The sequence below is a fragment of the Camelina sativa genome, chromosome 3 (genome assembly GCF_030686135.1).
Source record: "Camelina sativa cultivar CO46 ecotype springtype chromosome 3, ASM3068613v1".
NCBI lineage: Eukaryota > Viridiplantae > Streptophyta > Magnoliopsida > Brassicales > Brassicaceae > Camelina > Camelina sativa.
In genome coordinates this window covers 5,504,153-5,530,754 of record NC_141882.1, presented here as the reverse complement: position 1 = coordinate 5,530,754, position 26,602 = coordinate 5,504,153, and the positions used below count along the sequence as shown (strand labels likewise).

At 34.0% G+C, this 26,602-nt stretch overlaps 5 protein-coding genes and 1 pseudogene across 9 annotated transcripts; 3 read left to right on the top strand and 3 right to left on the bottom strand.

The window, feature by feature from the left end:
- Positions 1-2,495: 2,495 nt before the first annotated feature.
- On the top strand, positions 2,496-3,191 carry LOC104778709 (putative F-box protein At1g12855 pseudogene; annotated as a pseudogene).
- A 178-nt stretch (positions 3,192-3,369) lies between these two features.
- On the bottom strand, positions 3,370-6,038 carry LOC104772402 (serine/threonine protein phosphatase 2A 57 kDa regulatory subunit B' theta isoform). Of its 2 annotated transcripts, XM_010497033.3 has the most exons (4): positions 5,632-5,987; positions 5,397-5,483; positions 4,101-5,307; positions 3,370-3,868 (listed from the first exon to the last, which is right to left on the bottom strand). In XM_010497033.3, exons 3-4 carry the CDS (start codon positions 5,241-5,243, stop codon positions 3,554-3,556), a joined length of 1,458 nt encoding a protein of 485 aa, XP_010495335.1. In that variant the 5' UTR covers positions 5,244-5,307; positions 5,397-5,483; positions 5,632-5,987; the 3' UTR covers positions 3,370-3,553. The 2 variants fall into 2 exon arrangements, with proteins under 2 accessions (XP_010495335.1, XP_010495328.1); XM_010497026.3 differs by lacking the exon at positions 5,397-5,483 and having other exon boundaries at positions 5,632-6,038.
- Positions 6,039-6,686: 648 nt separating this feature from the next.
- LOC104772381 (trihelix transcription factor GT-1) lies at positions 6,687-9,491 on the top strand. 3 transcript variants are annotated; one of them, XM_010497008.3, is made up of 5 exons: positions 6,687-7,683; positions 7,936-7,974; positions 8,322-8,453; positions 8,704-8,934; positions 9,034-9,491. In XM_010497008.3, exons 1-5 carry the CDS (start codon positions 7,023-7,025, stop codon positions 9,231-9,233), a joined length of 1,263 nt encoding a protein of 420 aa, XP_010495310.1. In that variant the 5' UTR covers positions 6,687-7,022; the 3' UTR covers positions 9,234-9,491. The 3 variants fall into 3 exon arrangements, with proteins under 3 accessions (XP_010495310.1, XP_010495319.1, XP_087355610.1); XM_010497017.3 differs by lacking the exon at positions 8,322-8,453 and having other exon boundaries at positions 6,811-7,683; XM_087499484.1 differs by lacking the exon at positions 9,034-9,491 and having other exon boundaries at positions 6,811-7,683; positions 8,322-8,560; positions 8,704-8,764.
- Positions 9,492-12,510: 3,019 nt separating this feature from the next.
- On the top strand, positions 12,511-15,123 carry GAPC2 (glyceraldehyde-3-phosphate dehydrogenase C2). The gene is made up of 11 exons (XM_010497001.2): positions 12,511-12,808; positions 12,922-12,951; positions 13,038-13,138; positions 13,373-13,488; positions 13,579-13,678; positions 13,772-13,918; positions 14,035-14,095; positions 14,193-14,290; positions 14,389-14,531; positions 14,623-14,706; positions 14,800-15,123. The coding sequence occupies exons 1-11, from the start codon at positions 12,805-12,807 to the stop codon at positions 14,930-14,932; spliced, it is 1,017 nt and encodes a 338-aa protein (XP_010495303.1). The 5' UTR covers positions 12,511-12,804; the 3' UTR covers positions 14,933-15,123.
- A 276-nt stretch (positions 15,124-15,399) lies between these two features.
- Positions 15,400-17,873, bottom strand: LOC104778708 (pentatricopeptide repeat-containing protein At5g56310-like). The gene is made up of 2 exons (XM_019239706.2): positions 17,592-17,873; positions 15,400-17,367 (listed from the first exon to the last, which is right to left on the bottom strand). Exons 1-2 carry the CDS (start codon positions 17,728-17,730, stop codon positions 16,052-16,054), a joined length of 1,455 nt encoding a protein of 484 aa, XP_019095251.1. The 5' UTR covers positions 17,731-17,873; the 3' UTR covers positions 15,400-16,051.
- Positions 17,874-20,304: 2,431 nt separating this feature from the next.
- Positions 20,305-21,860, bottom strand: NUB (C2H2 and C2HC zinc fingers superfamily protein). 2 transcript variants are annotated; one of them, XM_010496997.3, is made up of 5 exons: positions 21,643-21,860; positions 21,426-21,532; positions 21,061-21,174; positions 20,872-20,959; positions 20,305-20,770 (listed from the first exon to the last, which is right to left on the bottom strand). In XM_010496997.3, coding segments are annotated over exons 1-5 (651 nt in total). In that variant the 5' UTR covers positions 21,645-21,860; the 3' UTR covers positions 20,305-20,430. The 2 variants fall into 2 exon arrangements, with proteins under 2 accessions (XP_010495299.1, XP_087351302.1); XM_087495176.1 differs by having other exon boundaries at positions 20,872-20,910.
- Positions 21,861-26,602: the final 4,742 nt, after the last annotated feature.

Genomic DNA, 26,602 nt, shown 5'->3' with positions numbered 1-26,602 from the left:
AGAATATAGGTGGAAATAATAACCACTGACAAAAAAGATAAGAAATTATATATTATAGGTTCAAATCTAACATTAAATTAAATAATTGATTACTGTCATTTGCTTACTCTTTTTGTCAATTGTATACACTCTTTTTATAGATCATATAAAGAGAGTGAGAAACATCTTAAAGTCTAAGAAAAATATAAATGTCATAATTAGTTAACAACCTTCAGCCTTAATTTTAACTGAATCAAGAAACACGTGTAAACCAATAGCGTGTGAAATTACATTTTGGATCAACGGTGACTATTTGTTATGCATGCATTATTTACGTTCATTTGCTAATATGACGGCTTCTTATAGCTGAATCCGTTTCTTGGGGCCTGAACGTACATATTTTTGCTTCCTTCCTTCCGGCTTCTCCTGATCTGGTGGTTCGGGTTTCTTGGAGTCGAGCAGGTGGTGAAGACGTCTCTGAACCTCGCTTTACTCCATCCCCGTTTCCTTTGCTATCACATGTGTGTTCTCTCTCGTAAATTTGGCTGCAGCCGCAAGTAATTTGTTATGCATGGGCATGGCTTATTTAGATAAAAAGAAAATTGCTATGAATGACCTGCATTTAACAATAGATTTTAGTTATTTAATTAAAAATTTAAATTATTGAAAATTAGAACTAAAAATTATGTGCAATGGGAATACAAAGTCTAATTCTATTTAACAAATGTTAAAAAAAATTCAACTGAACAAAAAAAGTTACTGGTAATTATGTATTTACTATAATCCATGCCGATTTTCTCTGCAATCGCATGAGTGTTGTCTTTCCCGAATTCGGCTGCAAGCCTGCACCAATAATTAGCTTTGCGTCACTCTTGAACTGTTTCTCTATATTTGATTTTTAATTCTTGTTTAATTTTCACAATGATCCCACTACCAACAACATCCCTTTATATAGAGATGAAAAATCTAAGAAACAACTTAAGCTTTTAAGCCTAAAAAAAAAAAAAGAAAAAAAAAAACTTGAGCCTTAATTCTATGCTAATTTGAGAAATACGTGTATCGATTACTGAATTGGGATGAGATGTTAACGCGCAAAATGATATTTTCATAATGTGGGAACTGATAAGCAACTAGCAAGCAAGGCTATATTTTTTTACTATTCTTAGTTTATAGTTTTTGCTTTTGTGTTTTTAGATTTTACAAAAAAAAAAAGACAAATAATAATAATTAGAAAATGGGTCAATAATGTTTGTTAAAAAAATTGTTTAGGAAAAGTGAAAACTCAGAAAAGATTATGGTTTTTACATTGAATTATTATTATTATTATTATTATTATTATTATTATTATTATTATTATTATTATTATTATTATTATTATTATTATTATTATTATTATTATTATTATTATTATTATTATTATTATTATTATTATTATTATTATTATTATTATTATTATTATTATTATTATTATTATTATTATTATTATTATTATTATTATTCTTTTGTCAAAGTGATCAATGGTTAAAATCTTTAAACAAGTAAGTATCATGGTTGAGCTTATATAACATCTGGTTTCAATCGCTTTTGTTTTCTTTGGATTGTTGTGGTTTCTCAAATTCTATTTCCACGCAAGAAACCTAACATTTACTTTCATATATATTAATTAAATTTCAAGTTTTCTTTCCTAATTGTAACTAGATCTAACTATATTTTAGTTATTTCATTCTATTTAAATAGCTGAAAATTAACAGTAAAAAATATGATGTGGATACTATGGGACTAATAAAGTCTAAATCTATTTGACATATGTTAAATAAAATCTACTAATAATGTTATGTATTTATTAATATATATAGATACTAATTTATTTCAGTTGTTAATGGAAATATATATATATATATATATATATATATATATATATATATATATATCACGATGAAGGCATTATATTCAGAGACATCCGTAAACACAAGAAATCGATAATGGAGAAAAAGAAGAGAGTGATTGCATCATCATCACACAGAGAGGGAAGAAGAAGAAGAAAATATAATAACGATCATGGAGTACTACCATACGACGTCCTAGAAGAAATCCTCTTGAGGCTTCCGGTCGAATCAAACGCTCGATTCAAGGTCGTATCAAAACAATGGAGATCAACTATTGAATCTCGATATTTCACGGAGAAACACTTGAGGCTCCTCGAACAATCCAAAAATGATCATCCAAAATTCCTATTCATCTCCAAACATGAATACTATTATGTGTTGAAGACATTGTGCTTGGAATCTGCTTCTCTTCGAGTCTTCAATCTTCTCTACATCACTCAACCACATTTAATCGAAATTTCTGGAAGCTGCAATGGTCTTGTTTGTGTCTATGATAAGTGGGGAGAATCCATATACGTACTCAACCCGACCACAAGGTGGTTCCGACAACTTCCTCAACCTAGGTTTCATATATTTATGCAAAAGGCAAGTAGGCAACATACACTCGGGAAACTAGCTATCATACACAATATGCCTACCCCTAGACTAGCGTTCGCAAAGGCCACAATGTGTGATTATAAATTGGTGTGGCTATACAATTCTGACGCCGGGAGGTTAAGCGAAAGATTTACCGAGTGCGAGGTCTTCGATTTTAGGACAAACACTTGGAGATACTTGGATTGCACGCCAACCTACCGGATATTTGACGACCAGTCACCAGTGTCCACGAACGGATCAGTTTATTGGCTCACAGAACGATACAATGGCGAGACAAAAGTTATAGTTTTTGATCTTCAAACTGAAAATTTTCGATTGCTTCCCAATAATCCAGTTTCTCGTTCACATCCAGACCATATAGACCTGTGCATTTTGGATAATCATCTCTGCATGTCGAAGAGAAAGCGCCGTACAATGATCCAAGAGATTTGGAGCTTGCAAATATCATCATCAAAAGAGACATGGATAAAGATTTACACTATAGATCTTCGATCTTGTTCTTCATCATGGTCTGTATCTGGAAGGGTTTATTCTAAGTGGACCCGAAAGCATGTGATTCGGCCATGCACACCGGTGGCGATATTGAAGAACAAGGAGATCCTACTCACACATCGTTATGGTGAAGGTCTGGTGAAGTATGATCCACAAACAAATTCTTACTCTCTAATGTACAATCATCTTTTTCATAGAGCTGTTCCTTATTTCAAGAGTTTAATATCTCATAGCTAAAACTTTGCTTAATTACTCTCTTTCATGTATTTTGAACCGTAACATTTCTTAAGACTAGCTTTATATATTACCATGTTACATAGTTATGCTATCTATAGGGAGTACGTTTTATATGTTATGAATCAATGTTTTGATCTAGAACCCATTAGCAAAGCTTTTAACAAACAAGAAGACCAAAAACAAAACAAAAAATGATCTTAAATCTTCGCAATCTCTTCAAAGAAGACGAATCTGAAACTTTTTCTCACTAAGGTTTCTGGAGAGAAAACAAAAAACAAACAAACCAAATTTGCCAATGTAGTAAAAAACGAGAAAAATACAGAACAAAAACCTCTCTTTCTACAACTAAAAGAAAAAACATCTTACAATGAACTCTTTTGCTTTTGATTCCCAATATCTTCCAACCGTTTCCATGTGGCCTCACGTTTTGCTCCAATCTCAGCTTCTTTTGATTCATCTTCTCTAAACTTACCAAGACATTCCTTAAACAAGTCTGCATCGACGTCATTAAATATCTTCTGCACGTTCAGCGTTAAGCTATGAACAGCTTGGTTCCAATGCTTCTGAGTGTTTCTTTCCAGTGCAGGGAATATGATAGGTAGTATAACTTTACGGTTCTGCATTATTAGATTCTCGATATGATCGTTGTTCCATAAGAACAAAGCTCTTTCTGCAACCTGCAAGCAAATCAAGAACCAAAAAAAGACTCAACCTTCTTGTTCTTTCTTTGTGCTTCTTGTATAAAGACTCAAGCTTTCACTACAACTTCGACAATGAGCACAAAGCTTTTAAGCTATCCAATATCACACATTTCAATCTCATGAAGAACTGTTCCTATCATTCCTCTTTCTCAGGATCAGCAAACTGTAAATGCAATGTGAATATATATGAAACGTTTTAAGCAATTACCTGAAAATGGAGACTGTTCAAACACCGAGCAACTTGGCGAAACAATGGGACCATACACCGTTGGAATTCAGGTGGCTGAGTAGCTTCTAATACTTCCTCTAGCTCGTTTAAAAACATGACTTCTTTGGAACTATTCGTGACCGGCCAAGACTTGAGTAATCCCCTTATAACTGTATCAGCAAGTTTGCAATCTTTTTCCACAAACTGTGTGATACAATAAGACAACTGCTGATGATACATTTGTAAGCATTTCGGTTTGTGGAGAGGTATCAAAGCTCGAACCAGAAACACTTTATGCTCATCTTTAAGCGGCAGAGCAAATCCATTGATGATACTTCCCAAAATCTCTAAGAACTCAGCAATCCCATTGTGTTTCTCAGTCTCGAAAACAAACCTATAGAAAATGTTGTTGATTGATTTCCTTATGAAAGGACGATGAACCATGAATTTACCATAGATGCGATGCAGAACGGTTTTGAGACAGTCTCTTTCTCTAGGATCCTCGGAGTCAAATAAATCCAGTAACCGCGAGACAAAAGACTGGTCGATGTATTTCTTGGCCAGCTTTGTATCTGTCTCAGGTGAAGCAATAAGCCTGAGGAGAATCTCATAGACAAGCTGCAAGTGAGGCCAAGCAGGATCCATAGAAGGCTCCTCTTCCTCCAAATCCAAAGCATCAATAACTTTATTCTCACGCGGTTGAGGATTCAAGGTTCTGAAAATGTTAACAGAAACCATTTTAACCGCTTCTTGGATAACAGTTTCGCTAAACTTCCCATTGGGAGAAGCAACATAATCCACAAGATCAAGCAACGTCTGCCGCTTGATCTCTTTCTCCTTCACGTTCTTTGTAGGATCCGAGAAATCAAACGCTAGAGAGCACAAGTTGAGTTTTCTCAGACACAAGCTCTGCTTCTCTGCATTTGGAACATCTTTAAAACTAGGCAAAGCTTCATACGGACCGTTTCCTTTCGAATTCCCATCTCTAAAACCAGAATCAGCAGCAGGTTTAACAGCAGGAGCGTTCTTGGCGTGAGAATTACCTGATTTACCGGCGCCATTGTCACTAGTTTTGGAAGTAGATGAAGAATGGTTCTTAGAAGAAGACTTCTTAGGAAGCTTACTTATAATCTGTTTCCACATAACTCAGATACTTCTTCCCAAATTACAAAAGCAATCCCTTAGAAGAACAAACTCATCAACTCATCTGAAATCAAAGCAAGATATCCACAAAATAGTTAAATCAAGAACCTGAAATAGAGAAAAAAAAATCATATTTTTGTCTTCTTTACTCACTCTAGAAACTTAGGAAAACAAAAAAACCACCACTCCCAGAAAAGAAAAATCCAAACTTTAGAGTCTAATCCTGAGAACAATCGAAATCTGAAAACCCCAAAATCAAATTTTAGAAACATTACATTTATACAAAGCATAGATCAAAAACAAGATAAATCACGAAATTAAACCGATTGCACAAATGAAAAAGGTCAACATGAGATATAACGATGAATTAAGAAAACAACAAACTTACCTAATAAAAAAAAAGAGAGTCACATTCAAGTTCTCTTCCAAAACCTCCTCCTTCGTTGTTGTTTTATTGACTGACTTCAGATAAAATATAAAAAAAGATTAGACCTTTTTGGATTTGCTTCAATACGAAATTGTTATTGTTGTTGTTCTTTCTTCTTCTTGATTTTTGTTTTCTTTCTTCTTCTTTGTGATTTGTGTCTTCTCGTGATCCAGTTATCTATCATTTCTTTCTTCTCTCCGATGGCCGATCAATTTTTTTTTTTCTCAAATTCTATTTTTTTTTTTTTTTTTTTTTATTATTCCCTTATTTTAAAATTTTTTATTTAATGGGTTTGGTCTGGCCAGCCAGGTCCTCTCACTTGTATTATTATACTTCAAAAATATGCTTTTTAAAAGAAAAAAAAATCCAAACTTTATCGCCGACCGTAACACTATTTTATATGACGCAGTTTGATGTAATGTAATAAAATCGGTTCAATTTGTTTTGGTTTCCGGTTTGGTTGTTGAGTTTTTCTAATTTCGGTTTAGAGTTTTGTCATTGTTTTCGTTTCAAAATTCAAAAAGAGTATGTGTCAAAGTGTTTGTATATCTCATTCCCTTTATTTTTTTTTTTAACTTTGTTTTCCCCCTTTGATGAGGAAGCAAGTTGCCAAGATTTGTCATGTGAATGTTGATGTTTTGGTTTTTATAGTTACTGGTGGATTGGACTAATGGGAGAAGAAGTGGGGTGCTACTTTGGTCATAGAACATAAAAGTGTCCTAACGATGTAATCAAATCTCATTCCCTTGATTTTGGAGTTTGGACTCTCTACTGAAAAGAGCAATGCTATTTCGAAAATTTATAGGTAGAGTACAAATTTTCTAGCAAGTTTGTGTTATGAACTTGAAATTTATGTTTGTCGAAAATGTATTTTGAATTTGATCTTAGGAATATGATAATCAATTAAGGCGGTTTCATAAAAAAGATATTGGATTCGAAACAGTTTTTTTATTAAAGACATCATTTTTATTAGTTATCAATCACTATAACTGTAACAATTAAATCGATACTTTAGTAATGTTATCTTTTACGAAATCGAATACTGGTTTTGTAAGCTTTTAGTACTATCTAACAACATAATTTTCAATATAGTTTATCGTTATTTTGTGCTAAATATTTGTTTTTTTTTAAACATTTTATATCACATAAAAGGTCAAATCGTTAGTTATGATTTATGAATAAGTTTCCAAACCCAAAATCTTTAGACTATAAAAAAAAAACCTAAAATTAAAATAAAGTAAAAAAGCCTATTTGGCCTCCTCACATATCAAATTGTGTTCGGGGCTTTGTGTGTGTTGACGGTGGTGGGAACAAGGAACATCATATCCAATTGTCTCTCCGGAGACACAGCAATGTTCATTTCCGACAAGTCTCGTCCGACTGATTACTACGAAGACGATAATCCCAATTCTTCAACCGCCACAACACGCGATATGATGATCGATGTCACCACCACAACCACCACCACCAATGAAGCAGTAACAGATCTACAAACTCACCACCACAACAATCACAACCAAAACCACAATCATCATCACCACCATCATCATCATCATCTCAACCAATCTCAGCAGCAGCCTCAACAGATTCTCCTCGGGGAAAGCAGTAGTGAGGATCACGAAGTGAAAGCTCCGAAGAAAAGAGCAGAGACATGGGTTCAAGACGAGACTCGTAGCTTAATCATGTTCCGTAGAGGTATGGATAGTTTATTCAATACATCCAAATCCAATAAACATCTATGGGAACAGATTTCGTCTAAGATGAGAGAGAAGGGGTTTGATCGATCTCCGACCATGTGTACGGATAAGTGGAGGAATCTATTGAAAGAGTTTAAGAAAGCCAAGTATCATGATAGAGGTAATGGATCGGCTAAGATGTCTTATTACAAGGAGATTGAAGATATTCTTAGAGAGAGGAGCAAGAAAGTAACAGTAACGACCCAGTTTAATAAGAGCCCTAGTACACCACCTACAACTGCTAAAGTTGATTCCTTTATGCAATTTAGTGATAAAGGTATAAGCTTTGGCTGTGAATTAGCAGGTTTCTTGATTTGGTTTTGAGGAAATTACAAATGTGATTTAGGGTTTGTGTTGATTAGATTCGTATCTGTAGATTAGGTTGAGAAGATACTAGAATTTTAATGTGGTGTGCATTAATGTATTAAGAAGATGATGATGGTTTTGGTAATGAATCTGGTTTTGTGGATTTTGTGATTTTAGTTTCTTTTGTTTAAGTAGTAAGTGACTTTTATCTTTTGCATTGTAGGATTTGATGATGCGAGCATTTCATTTGGATCCGTTGAAGGTACTGATCTATATCACTTTTGTGTGTTTATTATACATTGCTATATACAAAGAGGCGATATTTGTTCGTTCATTGCCTCTTGAAGCTTGTTTTTTTATAAGTTGTTGTAAATATCCTCCTTGAGTGAGCAATACTAGAGGTGTTGACTTGCTTCTTGAGCATTAGGGACTGGAAACAATGAGTTTCATTTGGGAGGGGAAAGTTATCTGTAATTTTGATATCTCTCTCTGTAATTGAAACAAAGAGGTGAACATGACTGCCGTGGGTCTCTCTGTTAGAAGGTGTTTAGTTAAGTTTCTAGAGGATGTGTGTGTGTGTTTTGATAAATGTTTATATCTATGGTCCAGCTAATGGCAGGCCAGCCTTAAACCTTGAAAGGCGTCTTGATCATGATGGTCATCCACTTGCAATCACTGCAGTTGATGCTGTTGCGGCAAATGGAGTTACTCCTTGGAATTGGAGAGAGAATCCTGGAAATGGCAAGTCTCAGAAAAGCTTAGATAACTTGAGCCTCAAAAGTTTAATTTTCCGAAAGGCCAAAGATAGTCTTTTTTGATCATTATGTTCCATTCATGGTGTAACATGTGTAAGAATCATTGTTTTCTAATTCTTGAGAACCAAAATCACTCTCATTTTGAGGTTGCTTCACAACCTATGTTCCCCTGCTTGATTGATTTTGTCTCTCTTATTACTGATTGGAGCTTTATTCTGTTTCTTGTTTATAAGCAGGTGGTGATGGTCATGGTCAGCCTTTTGGTGGGAGGGTCATAACAGTGAAATTTGGAGACTATACAAGAAGAATTGGTGTTGATGGTAGCGCCGAAGCAATCAAAGAAGCAATCAGAGCTGCTTTTGGGTTAAGAACTCGACGGGCTTTTTGGTTAGAAGATGAAGATCAAATTGTTCGCTGTCTTGACCGAGACATGCCTTTAGGGAACTATCTACTCCATCTTGATGATGGTAAGATCAAAAACTGCCACCATTAATATATTTTGGATTGTGTGTTATGACCCCGGATACAGTTTACTGAATTCTCAATATGCAAAACCCATCTTGCAGGACTTGCCATTAGGGTATGCCATTATGATGAATCCAACCAGTTACCAGTCCATTCAGAAGAGAAAATCTTCTACACGGAAGAAGATTACCGCGATTTTCTGGCTCGACGGGGATGGACATGCCTGCAAGTTGATGGTTTTAGGAACATAGAAAACATGGATGATCTTCAACCTGGTGCCGTGTACCGGGGAGTGAGGTGAGACTCTGGGATCACAGAACTTCATCAACAGCTTGTCTAAATCAGAAAACAGTCCCCTGTGAATATAAGCTCATTCCCTTGTGTACATTTCCTCCTTCTCTCCCCTGAGAAGAACAAAGAATGTATTTGTTCAAATATGTACGACACCCACTTGCATTTACCATACAGACCAATAAGACCTTTTTTGTGGTCTGTAGCGTTTGTAAGAACAGAGCATAAGAGAAAAGTGGATAAAGGATTCACATTGACATTCAGACAAGACCAAGTGTAGTGTGGTGTCAGTTACTCTTCATTTCATTCGTCGTTCTTTTTAAGAAACGTGTTTGACGACCTTGTAAAACTGCAAACACTATGAAACTTTCTGAACTTCTACTACTGAGAAAAGATGATGTGTGATTCGAAGAAACTTTGTTTTCGATTCGAAGAAAAGATCATGTGTGATGCTTGACGTTCATGTATTTATAAGCAGAAAAGGTTCTTTATATAACAAAAAAAAAGGAAAGTTTCGATTGTTTAGTTTCCTTTTTCCGACGAGTTCTGTTGTTTCCTTTTTCCCAACAAGGTTTAGGGTTTTTACTTTTTACTGTTACAACACTCATGTTTTTGCTTATTGGCTTATTGCGTACAAACAATTTAATCACGGTGAGAGTATGATGAGTTTTTTTTATAAGGTGAATACTCTAACACATTAAGGCGATTAAGAGAGATGCCTGATGTTTATTACTAGCTAATGTGCACGAAATAGCTAAGGGATAAGAAGAAAGAAACAGATGATCCTGAACCAGAACCAATCCACAAGAAACTGTTAAAATGTTTTTTAATTATGAATTTTCAAATCATGATCTCCTTATCACTTTCCTCCCTTCAACCTCGGAAGTAGAAAGCAAAGTCAAGATAGCTTAATCACCACACACATTCGTCTAAGGAACTATAATTCATTGAGTTAGTTGAGAATCAAGACAGCATAAACACCACAAGCATAGAAGTAAAAGAGTATATTATCTAAAGTGAGTTAATTGAAATATTTTTTTACATAAATAAACCAACTTATCAAGATCCAAACCATCACGTAAATGGACGACTAACATTGGTTGTAAGCAGATCTTCATGGATAAGAAGATTCCAATCGTTATAGTTCGCATCAAATAATTATTTTTGGGTTTCCACTGCATCAATAATTACACATCTTTCTCTCTAAGAATCGAATTTTATAAACATATACTTAGATAATGATATATTTTGGTTATTTTCTCTTTACGATTGCTTAGAACATTGTGAATTTTCTCTTTACATCATTTATATTTTATATTTGTATCATGTTTAAATGATGCTAAAATATTATACATCACTTAAATGAATGATTTACATTTTGTTGATGCAAATAATTTACATCAATTGAAATAAATATTTGCTTCAATTATTAGAATCGATGTTCTTTTACATCACTTCCAAAAAATGTTGCAAATCGTACATCATTTTTACTAAATTGATATAAAATATTTACATTATTTATCAAAACTAATGTTAAGTATTTATATCATTTTGAATAATTGATGTTAAAATCAATATTATAATAAATTATATGAAACTAGTTTTTTCTTTAGTATAATATTTAATTATTTATATTTGTTTATATATTCATTTGATAATTTATCTATATTATTTATACTGTATATATGAGGAGATCCACACAAATAGGTGTTAATTTGTTATCTCATTTAAGATGTACCACGAAGTGAAGAGAATATATAGGAGCAATTAGGAGAACTTTTTCTTGATGCAGCCAATGTGGGATGTATGCTATCTGTTTTTTTTTTTTTTTTTTTTTTTTGTCAATTTGAGTTTTAGTTTTAATCGATTAAAGAGTAATATAATATTCTTTTCTTTTCTTTCTTTCGGTTCAGTTAATATATTAATTTGTCATATAATTTTACTAGCATCATTTAAAAAATGATGTAAATTTTGTATTATTTTTTTAAATGATGTTAATATAAATTAATAAATACATTAATTATTAAGTGAAGTACATTTATATATTTTGTGTCAGTATTTTGAAAGTGATGTAAATGATTTATATTTGCATCAATTATAATGAAATGATGTCATATAAATCAATAATAATATCAATTATTGTAACTAATGTAAAATTATAATTTTTATATCAATTATTGAAAAATAATTTGAAATAATATCACTTAATTTTGTGATACTATTTAAGTGATGCAATATGTTTGTTTTTTTTTGTAGTGTACTGACACTTCAAAATTCAAAGGGATAAGATCCGGACAGTAATAATAGCGAATCTTAGGAATAACATATGAAAATTCCACTACAAATAAATTTTGAAGATCATTCAACTTATCATTGGAAGAGTAACTGACACTTGACGGGTAAATTAGAGTGTTGGACTCTTGGATATGATCATGAGTTTTTCATTATAAGGGAGATCACAAACTTCAGTTTATGATAGATTTTAGTTAATTAATGGAAATAAAGATCCATATGAATACCAAAACAAGTAGTTTTATATGCATTCGCCAAACACAAAACGAAATGAAAAGAAAAGAGAGACAAATATAAGAGGAGGAGAAGAAGTAGACTTTTGGCAAAAGCCAAGAGTCATACCTATTTTTATTAGGCTCTACCTATTACATAAGGTGCGATGTTTTCTTTCTTGCTGTCACATTCATCTGACCTACCAAAGCTCTCAAAGTGGAGCATCTATGTGTCTCGGGTATCAAGTCACGATCGATTAGATAAATATTGAACACCATATATGTTGTATGAAATTAATTATACTTCGATAGAGTAAGCAAAAAAAAAAAAAGTATTCTGATAAAGACATCTAGAAGAAGCTTCAGATAAAATAGTAATATGCATGCCTTTTGATGAAAACAAAACACCTTTAAATACACTAGTGTTTAAAAAGTTAAATGTTCACCTTGGTCATTCTAAAACAATGGTTGAATTATAAAAGTGTCACTACGAAAGGTTATCAAATAAACCAAAACTAACCAAAACACTTTTTTGGGTAGGATCTTAAAACTTAACTAACAAAATTTTGCAAAAGTAATTATTAATTACAAGTAATTTATTTTGGCCGTGCTTGGATACGTGGCATAGGTTCATTGGCTGTCGAGAAGAATATTTTCAGATCGGTCTGGCCCGGCCCAGCCCATAGGAGCTGAGTATAAACCTCGAATATTCCCACAGCTGGCGCGTGAAGTGCAAGCGCCATTAGTTTTCCCAAATCCGTGTTTAAATCCTTACTAATCCTTACTATAAACGGTGGGTAAAAACTAAAAACAGTGGCAAAAAATGGTAAATAACGAAAAAAGTAAAGTGCAATCTTGTAATAATAAATACTGAATCTAATCTCTAACCTTTTTCCCCCAAGATAAAAAATCTCAACCACTCGATCATATTATTCATCACGATCATCTTCTCTTTTAAATAACCCTTAAAGCCTCACCAAACCCAAACCCAAACCCAAACCCCTCACTCACTTATTTTCTCTCTCGATCTCATCATCAATCTACACACACCTCTCTCTCTCGATCTCAATTTCAGTAATGGGTGAGCTTCTCGCTCCTTGTTGATCTGCGCGTTTCTCTCTTAAATTTATCGTTTCGTCTTTATGCTTTTTCGAATCTGATCGTGATTTTGATTTTTTTCTCTTTTGTGTGTAGCTGACAAGAAGATTAAGATCGGAATCAACGGTGAGTGTTTTTTTTTCTTATTCGTGTTTACATATGTTTATGTGATTCGGATCTGTGTGGAGTCTGAGTTTTTGATCGTCGTGAAGGTTTCGGAAGAATCGGTCGTTTGGTTGCTAGAGTTGTTCTCCAGAGGGATGATGTTGAGCTCGTTGCTGTTAACGATCCCTTCATCACCACCGAGTACATGGTTCGTTCGTTTCTCTCTTTCCCTTTAGATATTGATGTTAGTATCGTTTTGATCTGGTTATAAATTTATTTGAATTTGTACAATCGAATCAAATTTAATTTTCCAGTAGTATACATGGTAGATCTGAAAACTGGTTTGATGAATCCTTTTCCTGTGCAAGTTCATCTGTGTGACTTAGTATCGATAAGTTCGAGGATGACACGTTTCTAATGATATCGATTTTTTTTGTTGCAGACATACATGTTTAAGTATGACAGTGTTCACGGTCAGTGGAAGCACCATGAACTTAAGGTCAAGGATGACAAAACTCTTCTCTTTGGTGAGAAGCCAGTCACTGTTTTCGGCATCAGGTAACCATAATCTTTTTATATTCCTGTATATCTCTGTTATAGTGATGAGGCTTGTGAAATTCTGATTTGGTGATGTTTTTATTTCTCAAGGAACCCTGAGGAGATCCCATGGGGTGAGGCTGGTGCTGACTTTGTTGTTGAGTCTACTGGTGTCTTCACTGACAAGGACAAGGCTGCTGCTCACTTGAAGGTTTGACTATTTTTGTTTATTTTATGATATAATGTTTGATCAATTGTTTAATAAAGATCTAAAATCATCATATTGTTCTCTTTTTTTTTTCAGGGTGGTGCCAAGAAAGTTGTCATCTCTGCCCCAAGCAAAGATGCTCCCATGTTTGTTGTCGGTGTCAACGAGCATGAGTACAAGTCTGATCTTGACATTGTTTCCAACGCTAGTTGCACCACTAACTGCCTTGCTCCTCTTGCCAAGGTCGCTTTTTTCTCCTTTCACCTGTGAACTTGTGAAATATGTTTTGACTTGAGAGATTTTTTTAGTTGATTCATGCCCCTCTCAGTGTATTGAAATTTGCAATTTGGTTTGTGTAGGTTATCAACGACAGGTTTGGAATTGTTGAGGGACTCATGACCACTGTCCACTCTATCACTGGTATGTATATGTTTACTTTGTTTCATAAGGTTGGTTCTTGAAAATATATTGCCTTTTAACTTTGACTCAATAATAAAATTTTGCTTTGGTTATACAGCTACTCAGAAGACTGTTGATGGTCCATCGATGAAGGACTGGAGAGGTGGAAGAGCTGCTTCCTTCAACATTATTCCTAGCAGCACTGGTGCCGCCAAGGTAAAATTTCATCTCATCCTCTGACATAGAGTTTGTGTTTTTGTTAATTTTGACTGAGGAATTGTTTTGAATCTAATTTGTATCATGGTTGTTGTTAGGCTGTTGGGAAAGTGTTGCCATCCCTCAATGGAAAATTGACTGGAATGTCTTTCCGTGTTCCAACCGTTGATGTCTCAGTTGTTGATCTCACTGTTAGACTTGAGAAAGCTGCAACATACGATGAAATCAAGAAGGCCATCAAGTAAAAACCAATAACATTCACTCTTTTAACCACATTATATAAGATATTCAACTACTTAGTACTTACTATGATTCTGGTTAAATATTTTCAGGGAGGAATCTGAAGGCAAAATGAAGGGAATTTTGGGATACACTGAGGATGATGTTGTGTCTACTGACTTTGTTGGCGACAACAGGTAAAATAAATGATGCATCTACAGACTGGTTACAGTTTTTGGATCTTATAAATGGTGAGAGCAAAAAACTCAACGTTTGGTTTGTGCGTGTAGGTCAAGCATATTCGATGCCAAGGCAGGAATTGCATTGAGCGACAAGTTTGTGAAGTTGGTGTCATGGTACGACAACGAGTGGGGTTACAGTTCTCGTGTCGTTGACCTTATCGTCCACATGTCAAAAGCCTAAGTTGACGCCACAGAAGAGTTTGTGTGTGTTGGGTCGTGTCTGAATAAAAATGGGAAGAAAAAAAAAACACTCATAGAGTTTCGTTTTTAATATTCCTCAGTTTTTTCACTGATTTCATGCGCAGTCATGAGAGTTTGTAGCATCTTTTGCTTTATCTTTGCTTTTTAACCAAATGCGTTTCTTCACTGAAACTATTGCTCTGGTTATTATGTTAGTTTCTTTAGTATGCTTTTTTTTTCTTTTCTGGTTTAACTCTAAAGTCAAACTTGCAACTGCAATCTCAACATGGCAAATCCACAACCAAGTACCATTTCTTGTTGATAAATCACGCGAATTACAGAGCAAACAATATGAAAAAATCTAGCTTCTCGAGAGATCTTCTCGCTTTGGCTGTGCAAACAATATGAAAAAATAGACAAATCTAACGTTCCTAATGTGTTATACCTTTATTATGACATTTTTGTAAGTTGACTGAATCAGGATGCAAACTTTTAAAATTAAAAGAAAATTCGGAATCTTTGAAGTGGCATGTACACGGCATGTGATAATACGATAGTTAAAATAGTCATATCAATGATCATATCAATTTTAGACTCCATATCAGGGGAGTCATATAACTCTTCCAGCCACCGACTTCTCCTTTACGGAAATAAGTCTTGAAATCCACTCCATCCAACGCTCCGGTTTTGTTGATTTCCAAACTGCTTAGTTTAATTTGCGCTCTTCTTCTTTTGCAGTAACTCAAGTACTCCAGCAAGCTTCTTCAGCTGAGCACATGGCTCTTTTATCATCTCCTCGTACCTTATGCAAAGAACACATCCTCAAGGCATTGCTCCTAACAGGTCCCAAGTAGAAAAATCCGCTGCAAAACGACTCATACACATTGTCGAGGGTGCTTTTCTCCACTTCAATGTTGTAATAATAATTGGACTCAAAGTAGCAAAGAGACACCAACACTGTCTTTCAAGTTCCTATATAAGTACAAAACCTTGCAAGGAGAATTCTTGAGTCTCTCTTCCACTTTGCAGTATATGCAATGGCATGTGTGTATAGAATAGTCTCGGAGATTATTATGAAAACTTGTTAAAAACTCCAATCTTGACAAACGCTTCTATCAGATTACATACAATGCTCTTGAACTTCTTCTTCTTCATCACGAAGATTATTGAAGCTCTTCAGCTCTCCCAAGATCATCTGTAGGTCCTTTGTTCGAGGATGCTTTTCTCCCGAAGAATAAAACTTCACCAAACCATCATCAGTCTCAATCCAGCTAACACCTGCTTCTTTCTTAAAACCGGTGTCTCTCATAGCAACTTTTAGCCTTGCAGCATCGTCAAATCTTCCAAGATCTCCATATATGTTTGAGAGCATCACAAAATTAGCCGGGTTTCTTGGTTCAAGCTTGATCAACTCTACAAGAGCAAGTTCGCCAATGTCCACCTTCTTATATACCTTTGAAGCTCCAAGTAGAGTAGCCCATATAACAGCATCTGCTTTTACCGGCATTTTGTTTATAAACTCAACAGCTTGTGTTAAAAAACCAGCCCGAGATAGTAAATCCACTACACAACCGCAATGCTCAATCTGTGGCGTGATTGAGAAATCAGTAAACATGGAACTGAAATAAGCCAAGCCATCTTCAACCAAACCCATGTGTTTACATGCACATAAAACACCGACGAATGTTACCTTGTCAGGCCTAATTCCGCAGATTTTCATCTCATGGAATAAATCCAAGGCCTCAGTTCCATGTCCATGTGCAGCTAAACCGTTGATCATGGTATTCCAACTTATCACATCTCTTCTCTTTATGCCTTTGAAGACTTCCATAGCTATCTCTATAGCTCCACATTTTGCATACATATCAATCAAAGCATTCTTCACATTAACATCTACCTTATTATACCCAAGACTCTCTCCATACTGATGTACCCATTTCCCGAAATCAAGAGCTCCTAACTTTGCACAAGCTGACAAGACTAAAGTCAATGTCGCGTCGTTAGGGACAACTCTCTCTTCATCTACCATTCTCTTAAAAGAATCCAACACTTCAGAAACCTGCCCATTTTGAGCCAAACCCTTGATCAAACCATTCCAAGAAAACACATTTCTCTCCGGCATTTCATCAAAAACCCTTTCACATGCTTCCATATCTCCAATATTTGCATAACCTTCTAAAACCGTATTCCAGGACATGACATCCCTACAAGGCATTCGATCAAAAAGACTCCTAGCCTCCATGATATTCCCCATTTCAATATAACCAGATACCATAGTGTTCCACAACACAATGTCTCTCTCAGGCGACAAATCAAAAAAGCGTCGAGCAGAGACTAAGTCCTTATTCAAAAGATACCCATTGATCATCGAAGTCCAAGTAACAACATTTTTCTCAACCATCTCACAAAACACCTTATTCGCCAATGCTAGCACTCCTGCACACGAATACATCTCAATCAACTTAGTTCCTAAATAAGCGTTTGACCTAAACCCTGTTTTAATCGAAAAGCACTGTAACTCCTCTCCCTGTCTAAGATCCTTAACCATCACGCAAGCTTTCAAAACTACAGGGAGAGTAAAGCAATTGGGCATCACATCGAAGCTTCTCATTCTCTTGTACAAGAACAAAACTTCGTTGCACAAATCTCTCTGCGCATACCCATTAAACATAGCGTTCCAAACAGAAACATTTGGTTGAGAGATTCCGTCGAACACTTGGCGTGCGTAACCAATCCTCCTGATTCGACAACAAGCGGCGACGATTCTGGGACCGACGTAATCGTTATGTTGTAAACCATGAGTTACAGTTTGTGATTGAACCTGAAGAAGCTGTTTCTGGGTTTTACATGACTCCAAGAAAAAGATGAGCTTCTCTTCCAAAAGCCTCTTTGGTGATTTAGAAGCTGATACAACTGCAACCCTCGCAATTTTTTTTGATATTTTGGGAACAAACGTCACAGATCTATCACGAGAAAAAAATAAAGTATGAGTCTTTTCTTGAGAAAAGCTCTCAATGGAACTGTTTCGATTTAGCACCTTGATGAGTTCATCATCAGATTTCCCAAAGTAGTGGACTTTGAAGACAAAAGTCAAAACCTTCTCAATGACTTAGAAGGTTTTGACAATTACAAAAACATACAGTTTTATTTTGGTCAGAGAGATTATAGTAGTATTAGCTAATAAATTTTTATTTGATAAAGCAAGAATAGCTAATAAATACTACGCAGCCAAAAATAATTAGGGAACGTAACAATGAAATTGCAATGCATTACTTTAAAAAACATACCTAAAATAAACAACCCTATACGTTATCTATAAACAAGGTAAAATTAAAAGTAAGTAAATGCTGCTTATAGAAGTGTGTAAAAAAAAAAAGAGATGGGCAGTGTCATTGTTTCTAGGAACATCAGATGCAGCCCTATTAATCCCTATGGTAAAGCAATCGGTAATTGAACCCTTTGTGTTTGCATAAATAGATAAAGTTTTGCTTTCCTTTTGAAACACATCAGATTTTGTTTTGCCTTAACTTACCCGTTTCCCTCTCAGTTATAGAAGTCTCATTTTTTTTTTTTCGTAGACGCACACCTATCATGTAAATGTTTCATATGCCAGTACGCATTTATATTTTGGTTAATATGTGTAACACACATGATATATATGTAGTGCACAACCTTGCTAGTCTGCTAGATCTACAGCCATTTGCAAAACTTCTATACATATAAATTTCACATATACATACTATATTCATATATGATCTAAAAGTTAAACGCATATATGTGCTTTCAAAAAGTTATGTTACATATGGTAGAATAATTTTTATATTTGTAGTCTCAATCGTACGTATAAATCATAATACATGCATGATTTTGTTTAAATCATAATACATGCATGATTTTGTTTAAATCATAATGTATTTTTGCATATTTACGATAGAAATTTAAATTCATCTGAGGATATATCATAGGTTTCGAGATTAATATAGAATTCGAGAAGAAAATCTATTTACATGGATGATTCGGTATTAGAAGGAAATTGCACATTTATATGCATGTAAATTTTTCTAAAAAGGAGATATTATATAATAATACGTTCGCAGAACATATATGTGAATACACTTATATAGGAGTAGGGTAGAGTTGAAATTGAGGAGCAAAGCTATGAAATGGTAAAAGCTGATTTAGGGGAATAGGGTTCGTAATCGACAGACTGAAACAAAAGAAACTTAACTGCATCAATGAGTCCTACCACAGTTGTGTCTATGTCTCAGACCAACTTATTTTCTATAACAAGCCTAACTTATTCACATACACATATCTATATTGATCCACTCAATCTCTCTCCTTTCGCTTTCTGATTATATGTTTATTCTAAAATATACATGTATATATATATATATATGCCTCTTGGGAAGACTGTAAATACAAATCTAGGGTTTTAGCCTTCTATCACATAGTGACAAAACCATGATATATTTCTTCTTTTCATGTATAGCTCTTTTTCTACTTTTATTACACAAACATGCTTGAGCTTGTGCTCATATGTTTTCTCTCTCTATCTCTTATTGATCACTACTTTTGACTGATTTTAACAAGGTACAAAATTTTACCTTTTTTTTTTTGTGTAAAAGTTTTTTAGTTTAAGTTCTGGATTTTCTCAGATTTGCAATGTAATTAACATGAACTTTAGTCCATAGACTAATCGTATATATATTATAATGTTTGCAATTTTTTTTCTGTCAACGCGTAATTGATGAAGTATAAGAAAATTTTCCCAAAAGTAGTAGAAGAAATAAGAGTACATATAGTTAATTAAGACTATCGGAGCTGAGGTTTTCACCGAGTTTATTTGGTCATTGCGGCGTTGCAAATGTTAGGATTAGTCTAAATTTCATTTTGAGATGTTCCAATAACGTAATTAATAGAAAAATAGCAAAAGAAAAAAAATGATTTAATTCAAATTGTTTTCAGAAGACGTATACGTATAATCTAAAGACAAATTGGCTATCAGACGACAAATAATTCAACATAAAGATACTAGGAAAAAAAAAATATTTTAAACAGAGGACGAGTTAGTTACAACTCAACTAGCTAGCTGAGGTCCAGATCTAACTTATTTCATCTCCCCTCTCTCTAGCTAGTCACTCCTGTTTTTTTCTCCTCCGGTAGGAAAAAGATATCGATAAAACTTGTGGTCTCACAAAACAGCTCCAAGACAAAAGTAGATGATAAGGAAAAAAACAAGATTAAAATAGATAAAAGCTGTTCCTTCATACAAATACACAATCTTCTTACATAACCCCAAACAACACTCCCTCTCCAATTTGCATTGCACTTTTTGTCGTTTTCAATTACTTTGTCATGTCCCTTTCAATATTCCCACAAAAAAACTATAGATATAATTTAAACACATGATGGAGATAAGTTTTAAAAATTTAATTAAAATCCAAATTTTAAAAAAAAACCAAAAAAAAAGGAAATACATTTTTTCATTTAATATTATCATAGACCATGATGTGGAGGTAGAGGTAGATGAAGTTGAGGAGCAACTCTAGAACCATTAGCCAGTGGTGCACTGATGAAGGTGTAACTCGAGTCAGGTAGTGCACGACCACCGCAAACGGTATGAGTTAGGGTTTGCTGACGGTTGTTGCCTATGTAGTAATCTTTAGTCCTATGTTGAGAAAACAGTGAAGACGGCGGAGGATAAAGACATGGTGGCTGCAACTGCTGAGACGGGAGGGTGGAGGAAGAGGAAGAGAGGGAGAAATGTCTTGGTGGATACACCATTGGTCTGAATGATGTTATTACGTCTCCTATATGCGCATCTCCTTGATGATAACTATATAGAATAAATAAAACTGTAAATTCTAAAGGATACATCTAGTGAGATCATTTGTAGATAAAATAAAACTTGTTCAAGAAAATAGACACTTAAAGTACCTGAACGATGGAGGTCCTTGATGAGGAGGAAAGCTATCACTGCGAAGAACAAGTTCACGAGCTTTATTTAGTGACTCCGTCTCTCTTTCTAATTCACCAAACACAAATCAATGAAATGCAAGATTTTATGCGTAGATGTATGCAAACACATTCGTATATCTAGTCATCATTTAGAGAATGGGATCTTGCCTTGACGGTGGCGGTTCATATGGCCACCGAGAGCTTGAGATTTGAAGAACTTGAGTGAACAAAATCTACATTCATACTCTTTCCCGTCTTTGGTTTGCTTCTCCTTAAAACCTCCTACTCAATAATAAATTAATTATTCGCTTCAATAGATTTTTATTGATTATATCATTATAGTAGCCATGTGTACTTCTGATGATTAGTTAAAAACACTTTTAGTTTCCAAACCTTAATTAGTTATTATTGTTTGGACTCTAGTATGCTTTTTAAGAAAACAATCACCCAAACAAGGCTAAAGGTGAAGAGATTATTTTAATTATTTACAATATTTTTATTCAATAAATGGAATAATTTAGAGTAGTGTCTACCAGAAGAGGAAGAGGAAGAGGAGCCTTCTTCAAAGAATGGGAAATTTTCTCTAGAAGGATCATCAGGTAAGTTATTGAGATCTAAAGTGTTATTATCTTCAGCTCGCCTGCAATTTTTCAAATTTAAATTTAAGAATATCTATTTAGTTGGTGAGAAAATAAGAGAGAGAGGGAGATAGAGATAGAGTGGAGAAAGGAGAGGAGAGAGAGAACTTACATGGTTACCAAGAAGACAGGAGAGAAGAAACTAACTAACTAAGGATAAAGACCTGAGAGTGAAGATGGAGAGAAAGAGAGCTTTGTCAATTCTTTCTTTTTTTCTCTCTTTAGAAGAAAATTGAGCATGGAACTCAAATTACGTGGAGGGCTTTGTGACTTTTATGCAAGAGGACTATATCTTGAGGGGACATTATGGGTCAAGGTATATCCCTTGGCACGTATGTATATGTATGTATATATATATATATATATGCGTACTCATTTATATATATAACAACAAGTCCAATAAAAAAATGAAGTGATTGTTAGCAATTTTGTGTGATATTATATCCTATTGATTTTTCATTTGTACTTTTATTTACTATCAAAATAAATTTGTTGTTTTGTCTACCAAAGGCATTTTCTGTAACAAAAGAAAGAAAAAAAAAACTTCTACACAAATAACTTAGGGATCTCAATAACTTAACATATATACATATATACAAATGCAAATTTATAATTATAGTATATTAATTGTCACTCCTTTAAATGCTGAGAAGAAAGTTAATTAGAGAAGGCCTCACAAATTTAGAGATGAGGTTGAGGCAGTAGTAGTCATATTATACTCATTATGATCTCTGAGCTAAAGGTAGTTGTTACATTGGTCCCCTCAGATCTATATTAAAACTTCAATTAATTTACAAAACGTAAAAGTTAACAATCACAAAAATTAACCTGCTTTCGGAAATATGTCGTGGAACATGCAACTTTTTAAACCCGGTCTTTTTTTAATTCTTGGTATTTAGAAACTCGGATCTGTAACATGCAACTATACTTTTATGGGTTCCCAAAGTAGTAAACAATCTTTGTCCAGTTATAGTGTTATTAATTACGAACTCAGAACTGTAACTTTGAAACAACACATTCTAACAGTTTAAACTAACTATATGTACTTGTATAACTGTGTGTGTGTGTGTATATATATATATTAGTATAAGTTGTAGAATTCTATATTTTTATAAAATTTTATATTTTATAAGAAACTTAATTAAGGAGGTTACTGTACAATGTTTGAGATCAAATTTTAATTGCCTTACGAATATAAAATCATAAAACCTTTTCTTTGGATTCAGCTGAAGGTTGCAAGGTATCACTGATGGTGATGGATGAGTTGTAAACTTGACTTGATTACTATTTAAACAAGGACCAACATTTAATTTGCCGAAGACGATGCATCAACGCTTCTTCTAAAGATTTGGATCGGAACAATTGTTCTTGTTTTTTGTTTGTCTCCAAATTGTTGAATCTTTGTATAACTATAATTATATAATGTTTTACAAAGCCCATTGGCCCATGGCTAAGTATATATATATATATATCTAGATTTTGGAGAAGCACAATTGAACCAGAATATGACTCAACTTGAACAAGGGGGTTGAACCAAGACCAAAAATATCAGAATGGTTTACTAGACAGCTCAAGAGGCCTTGGCTTAAACAAACCTAACTTTAAGGGTCCAAGACTCGAGTTACGGTTTCATATACAGGCTTATTCTTCTAAATAACAACATAATAATAACACCAAAAATCTGCAGGAAGGCTCAACAAAACAAAAGCAAAAATCGAGAAGCCGTAAGACTAAATTGAAGGAACCATCAATAACACTTACCAAAAAGGAAAATAAGTTACATATATATTAGATGGAAGGGAAAATTGAAAGTGGGAGCTGAAGCATGACATGATAAAAAGCATGAAAGGGCAAGGACAATTTCATCAACAAGTTCAAACAAGCTACTAACTTTTCTAACGGGTATTTATTATAGAAAAAATCAATACTATCAAAAGAATCATGATCAGGTAAGTAACATCAATACTAGCTAGCACAACTCTTGTCAATGATATTTTGCACGCTGTCATATCTATAAACCTTAAAAATAGTTTTTTTTTTTTAAATTCATTATTTTTCTCCTCCAAACTTTTATAACTCTAATTTTGTTCTTGTCTATTACCGTAATTTTGTTATTTTGTACCACCGTCATTTTCATAAACTTAATTAATGTTGTCAGTGTTGTTTCACTGCTCTTTATTTCCATTTTTTTTTTGTAGAAGTCTTTTTGTTAACCTTATAAATAATGTTATCCTTTATTTCCATAAATTTTTATTATGCACCGCCGCTAATTTTATAAATCTAACAGATATTCCCATTTTTATTTCTATAAAATTATAATTATGCATCGCCGCCATTTTTTATAAATCTAAAAGTGTTCTTATTTTTATTAATCTGATACTATACGTTCTTAAACAAAACCCAGGATAAAATATATCAAATATATTTTAGATTGTTGTATAACTATAGTAGAAACAAGTTTATAAATAAAACGATTAACTTAAAATATAGACAAGAGGGATAATTAAAACTTACTTTATTTAAACTTGATTTAAATACAAGAGTAAAGGTACAAACTTTGAAAACAAACTTATGAAAACTAGAGAGTAAGATGTATAGGGAGTTTGTGAATGATCGCTAAAAACACTATGCCCTCTCCTATTACCCTCACTTCCTTATTTATACAAAGTTGTATGAAGTTGCGTGAGTTGTTATAGGCGTGTCCTATTTTTGACATTGCGAGAGATGAGTAATCCTTTGTTGATTGAAGTCTTTGTCTTGTTATAGTCGGTGGAAGAGGTTGCTTCTTTTTTCTACAAAATTATATACTAAATATATATGTATTTATATTACAAGCACATAATATACTAAATATATATACATTACAAGCATGATTTAAAAATGTTTTAAAAGAGCTAGTATTAAAAGAGCTGTACCAGCATACTTTCACGTTTTTTTTTTCTCATATAGTCATGTTTTAGAATGGATCATCGTCTTGCGTATTGTTGTCTTGTGTTATATCATCTTCGTCGTCTGAGGAGGATATTTGCATAGCTATTGTCTCGAGGAGTTTCTTGAGTTTTTCTTTGCCTTTACTTTTCTTAGATTCGGAGGATGAAGTTGTTCATTATGTAGGACTTGGTGGTTTGCGGGGCGAAGTTTTTGTTTGAATAGGTGGTAATGCTCGGGATACTGTAGCTATGGATTGCTTTATTTGTTGATGTGTCTGGATCCATTTCTCCAAGTTGGATAAAGAGCAGCGATCGAGGTTGTATTTGTCCCACCATTTGATTCTGAATTCTTGGACTAGTGAATATGGCATCTCCGGTAAGAAGGGTAGAAGGTTGTAGTGCCAAGATAGTATCCAGGGTATTCCCATATCTATGTGGAAGGCTATCTTTGGTAGAGGGCCGATGAGTTGGTGTTTTTCGTGTTTAGTGTAGTAGGGTAGTGAAACCTTGGGTATTTGGGGAGGATATATGTCATCGGTTGGGCCAAACCAGTACCACCATTCGTAGAACCATCCTGGTATTGTCTTGGGGCAATGAAAGTCGAAGGAGAGGAACCAGGAGTGATCATAGGTTCGTAAGTAAAAGGTGTGGAGAAAGGCTTTCTGGTAATCTATGTAGGTAAATCTTGGAATATGGAACCCCGGGATGGAGAATTCTTTTGCAGTGTGCAGGTTTATGAATCCGAGGTCTTGGGGATTGCATACTTTGAGGATTTTACAGGTTGAGTAGGAAATGAGGTTTGGGTCATTTTTGTCAGTATGGTGGGTTATTTCTACTGATTTGGTGTCTACGAGAATGAATTCGTAGAATGTGCGGTTTTTGGTAAGGTTATCGGTAAGGTATTGGCTTTCTTCGTAAAATATGCAGTTGGTATATTGGGTTAGGTCTTTAAGGGATATTGGTTTGGTAAATGAGGTTGTAATAAGGTGTTGGTGTTGTGGTTTAAGGAAGTAGGATGATTTTTGGTCTGTGGTTTTTTGTGAGGAGGATGGATTGGATATTTTTTGTGGCTGTGGGTTAACGGCTTTTGCATAGGATAAAGGAGGAAATTCCGCCAAGGCAGAGAATTGGTTACTAGTGGTTAATTGCTTCCCTTGTAAATGTGGTTGATTCTTGATGTAGTCTGATGCACTCATTGGTTTCTTTTGTGTTTCACTCATTTTGGTGATCCTGAGATTTTCCCTGTAAATACTCCCTTGTTAGAAAATCAGGTAAAGAATTATTTTCTCCTTTTATATATTTTATATCAAAATCAAAAACAGATAAAATAGCTTGCCATCTTGCAAATATTTGTTTAGAAACTAGGTTTTTAACATCCTTTTGTAAAATCTCTTTGGCCGATTTGCAATCGACACGTAGTAAAAACTTTTTGTTTATTAAATCATCTTGAAATTTAGAAATACCGTTTACTATAGATAAAACTTCCTTTTTAACTGTAGAGTAATTCTTTTGTGGTCCAAGCCAAACTCCTGAGTGGAAAGGGACTATAGAATCTTGGGTGGACTCTGGCATTTTCTGTTTAAGGATTCCCCCGTAACCTATTTCTAATGCATCTGTCTCTACTATCATGAATGCATTGGGGTGTGGTATGACTAGACATGGTAGTGTTATAACCTTTTTCTTGATATCATGGACTAGACTAGTATGCAGACTTGACCATGGCATGGGGTTCTTTTGTAATCTTTGAAACAATGGTTGTATAGTTTTTCGTAGATTAGGTAGAAAACCAGATATGTAGTTTAAGCAGCCTAAAAATCTTTGTAATTGTGATTTCTCTTTTATTTCATCTGGGAATTTATTTGCAAATTCTATAGATCTAGATATAAGTGTTATAGTACCTTGATATATGTTATGGCCTAAAAATCGTATTTTTGTTTGAAATATATGCATCTTTTTTGCGATACTACTAGTCCATGTTTTTTAACAATGTTCAAAAAGGTGTATAGATGTTTAAAGTGTTGATCAATAGATTTTGAAAATATTAAAACATCATCTATGTATACAATAGAGAAGGTGGAATAAGGGTTAAATATTTTTTTCATAATATTTTGAAATTCAGAAGGTGCATTTTTTAAACCGAAA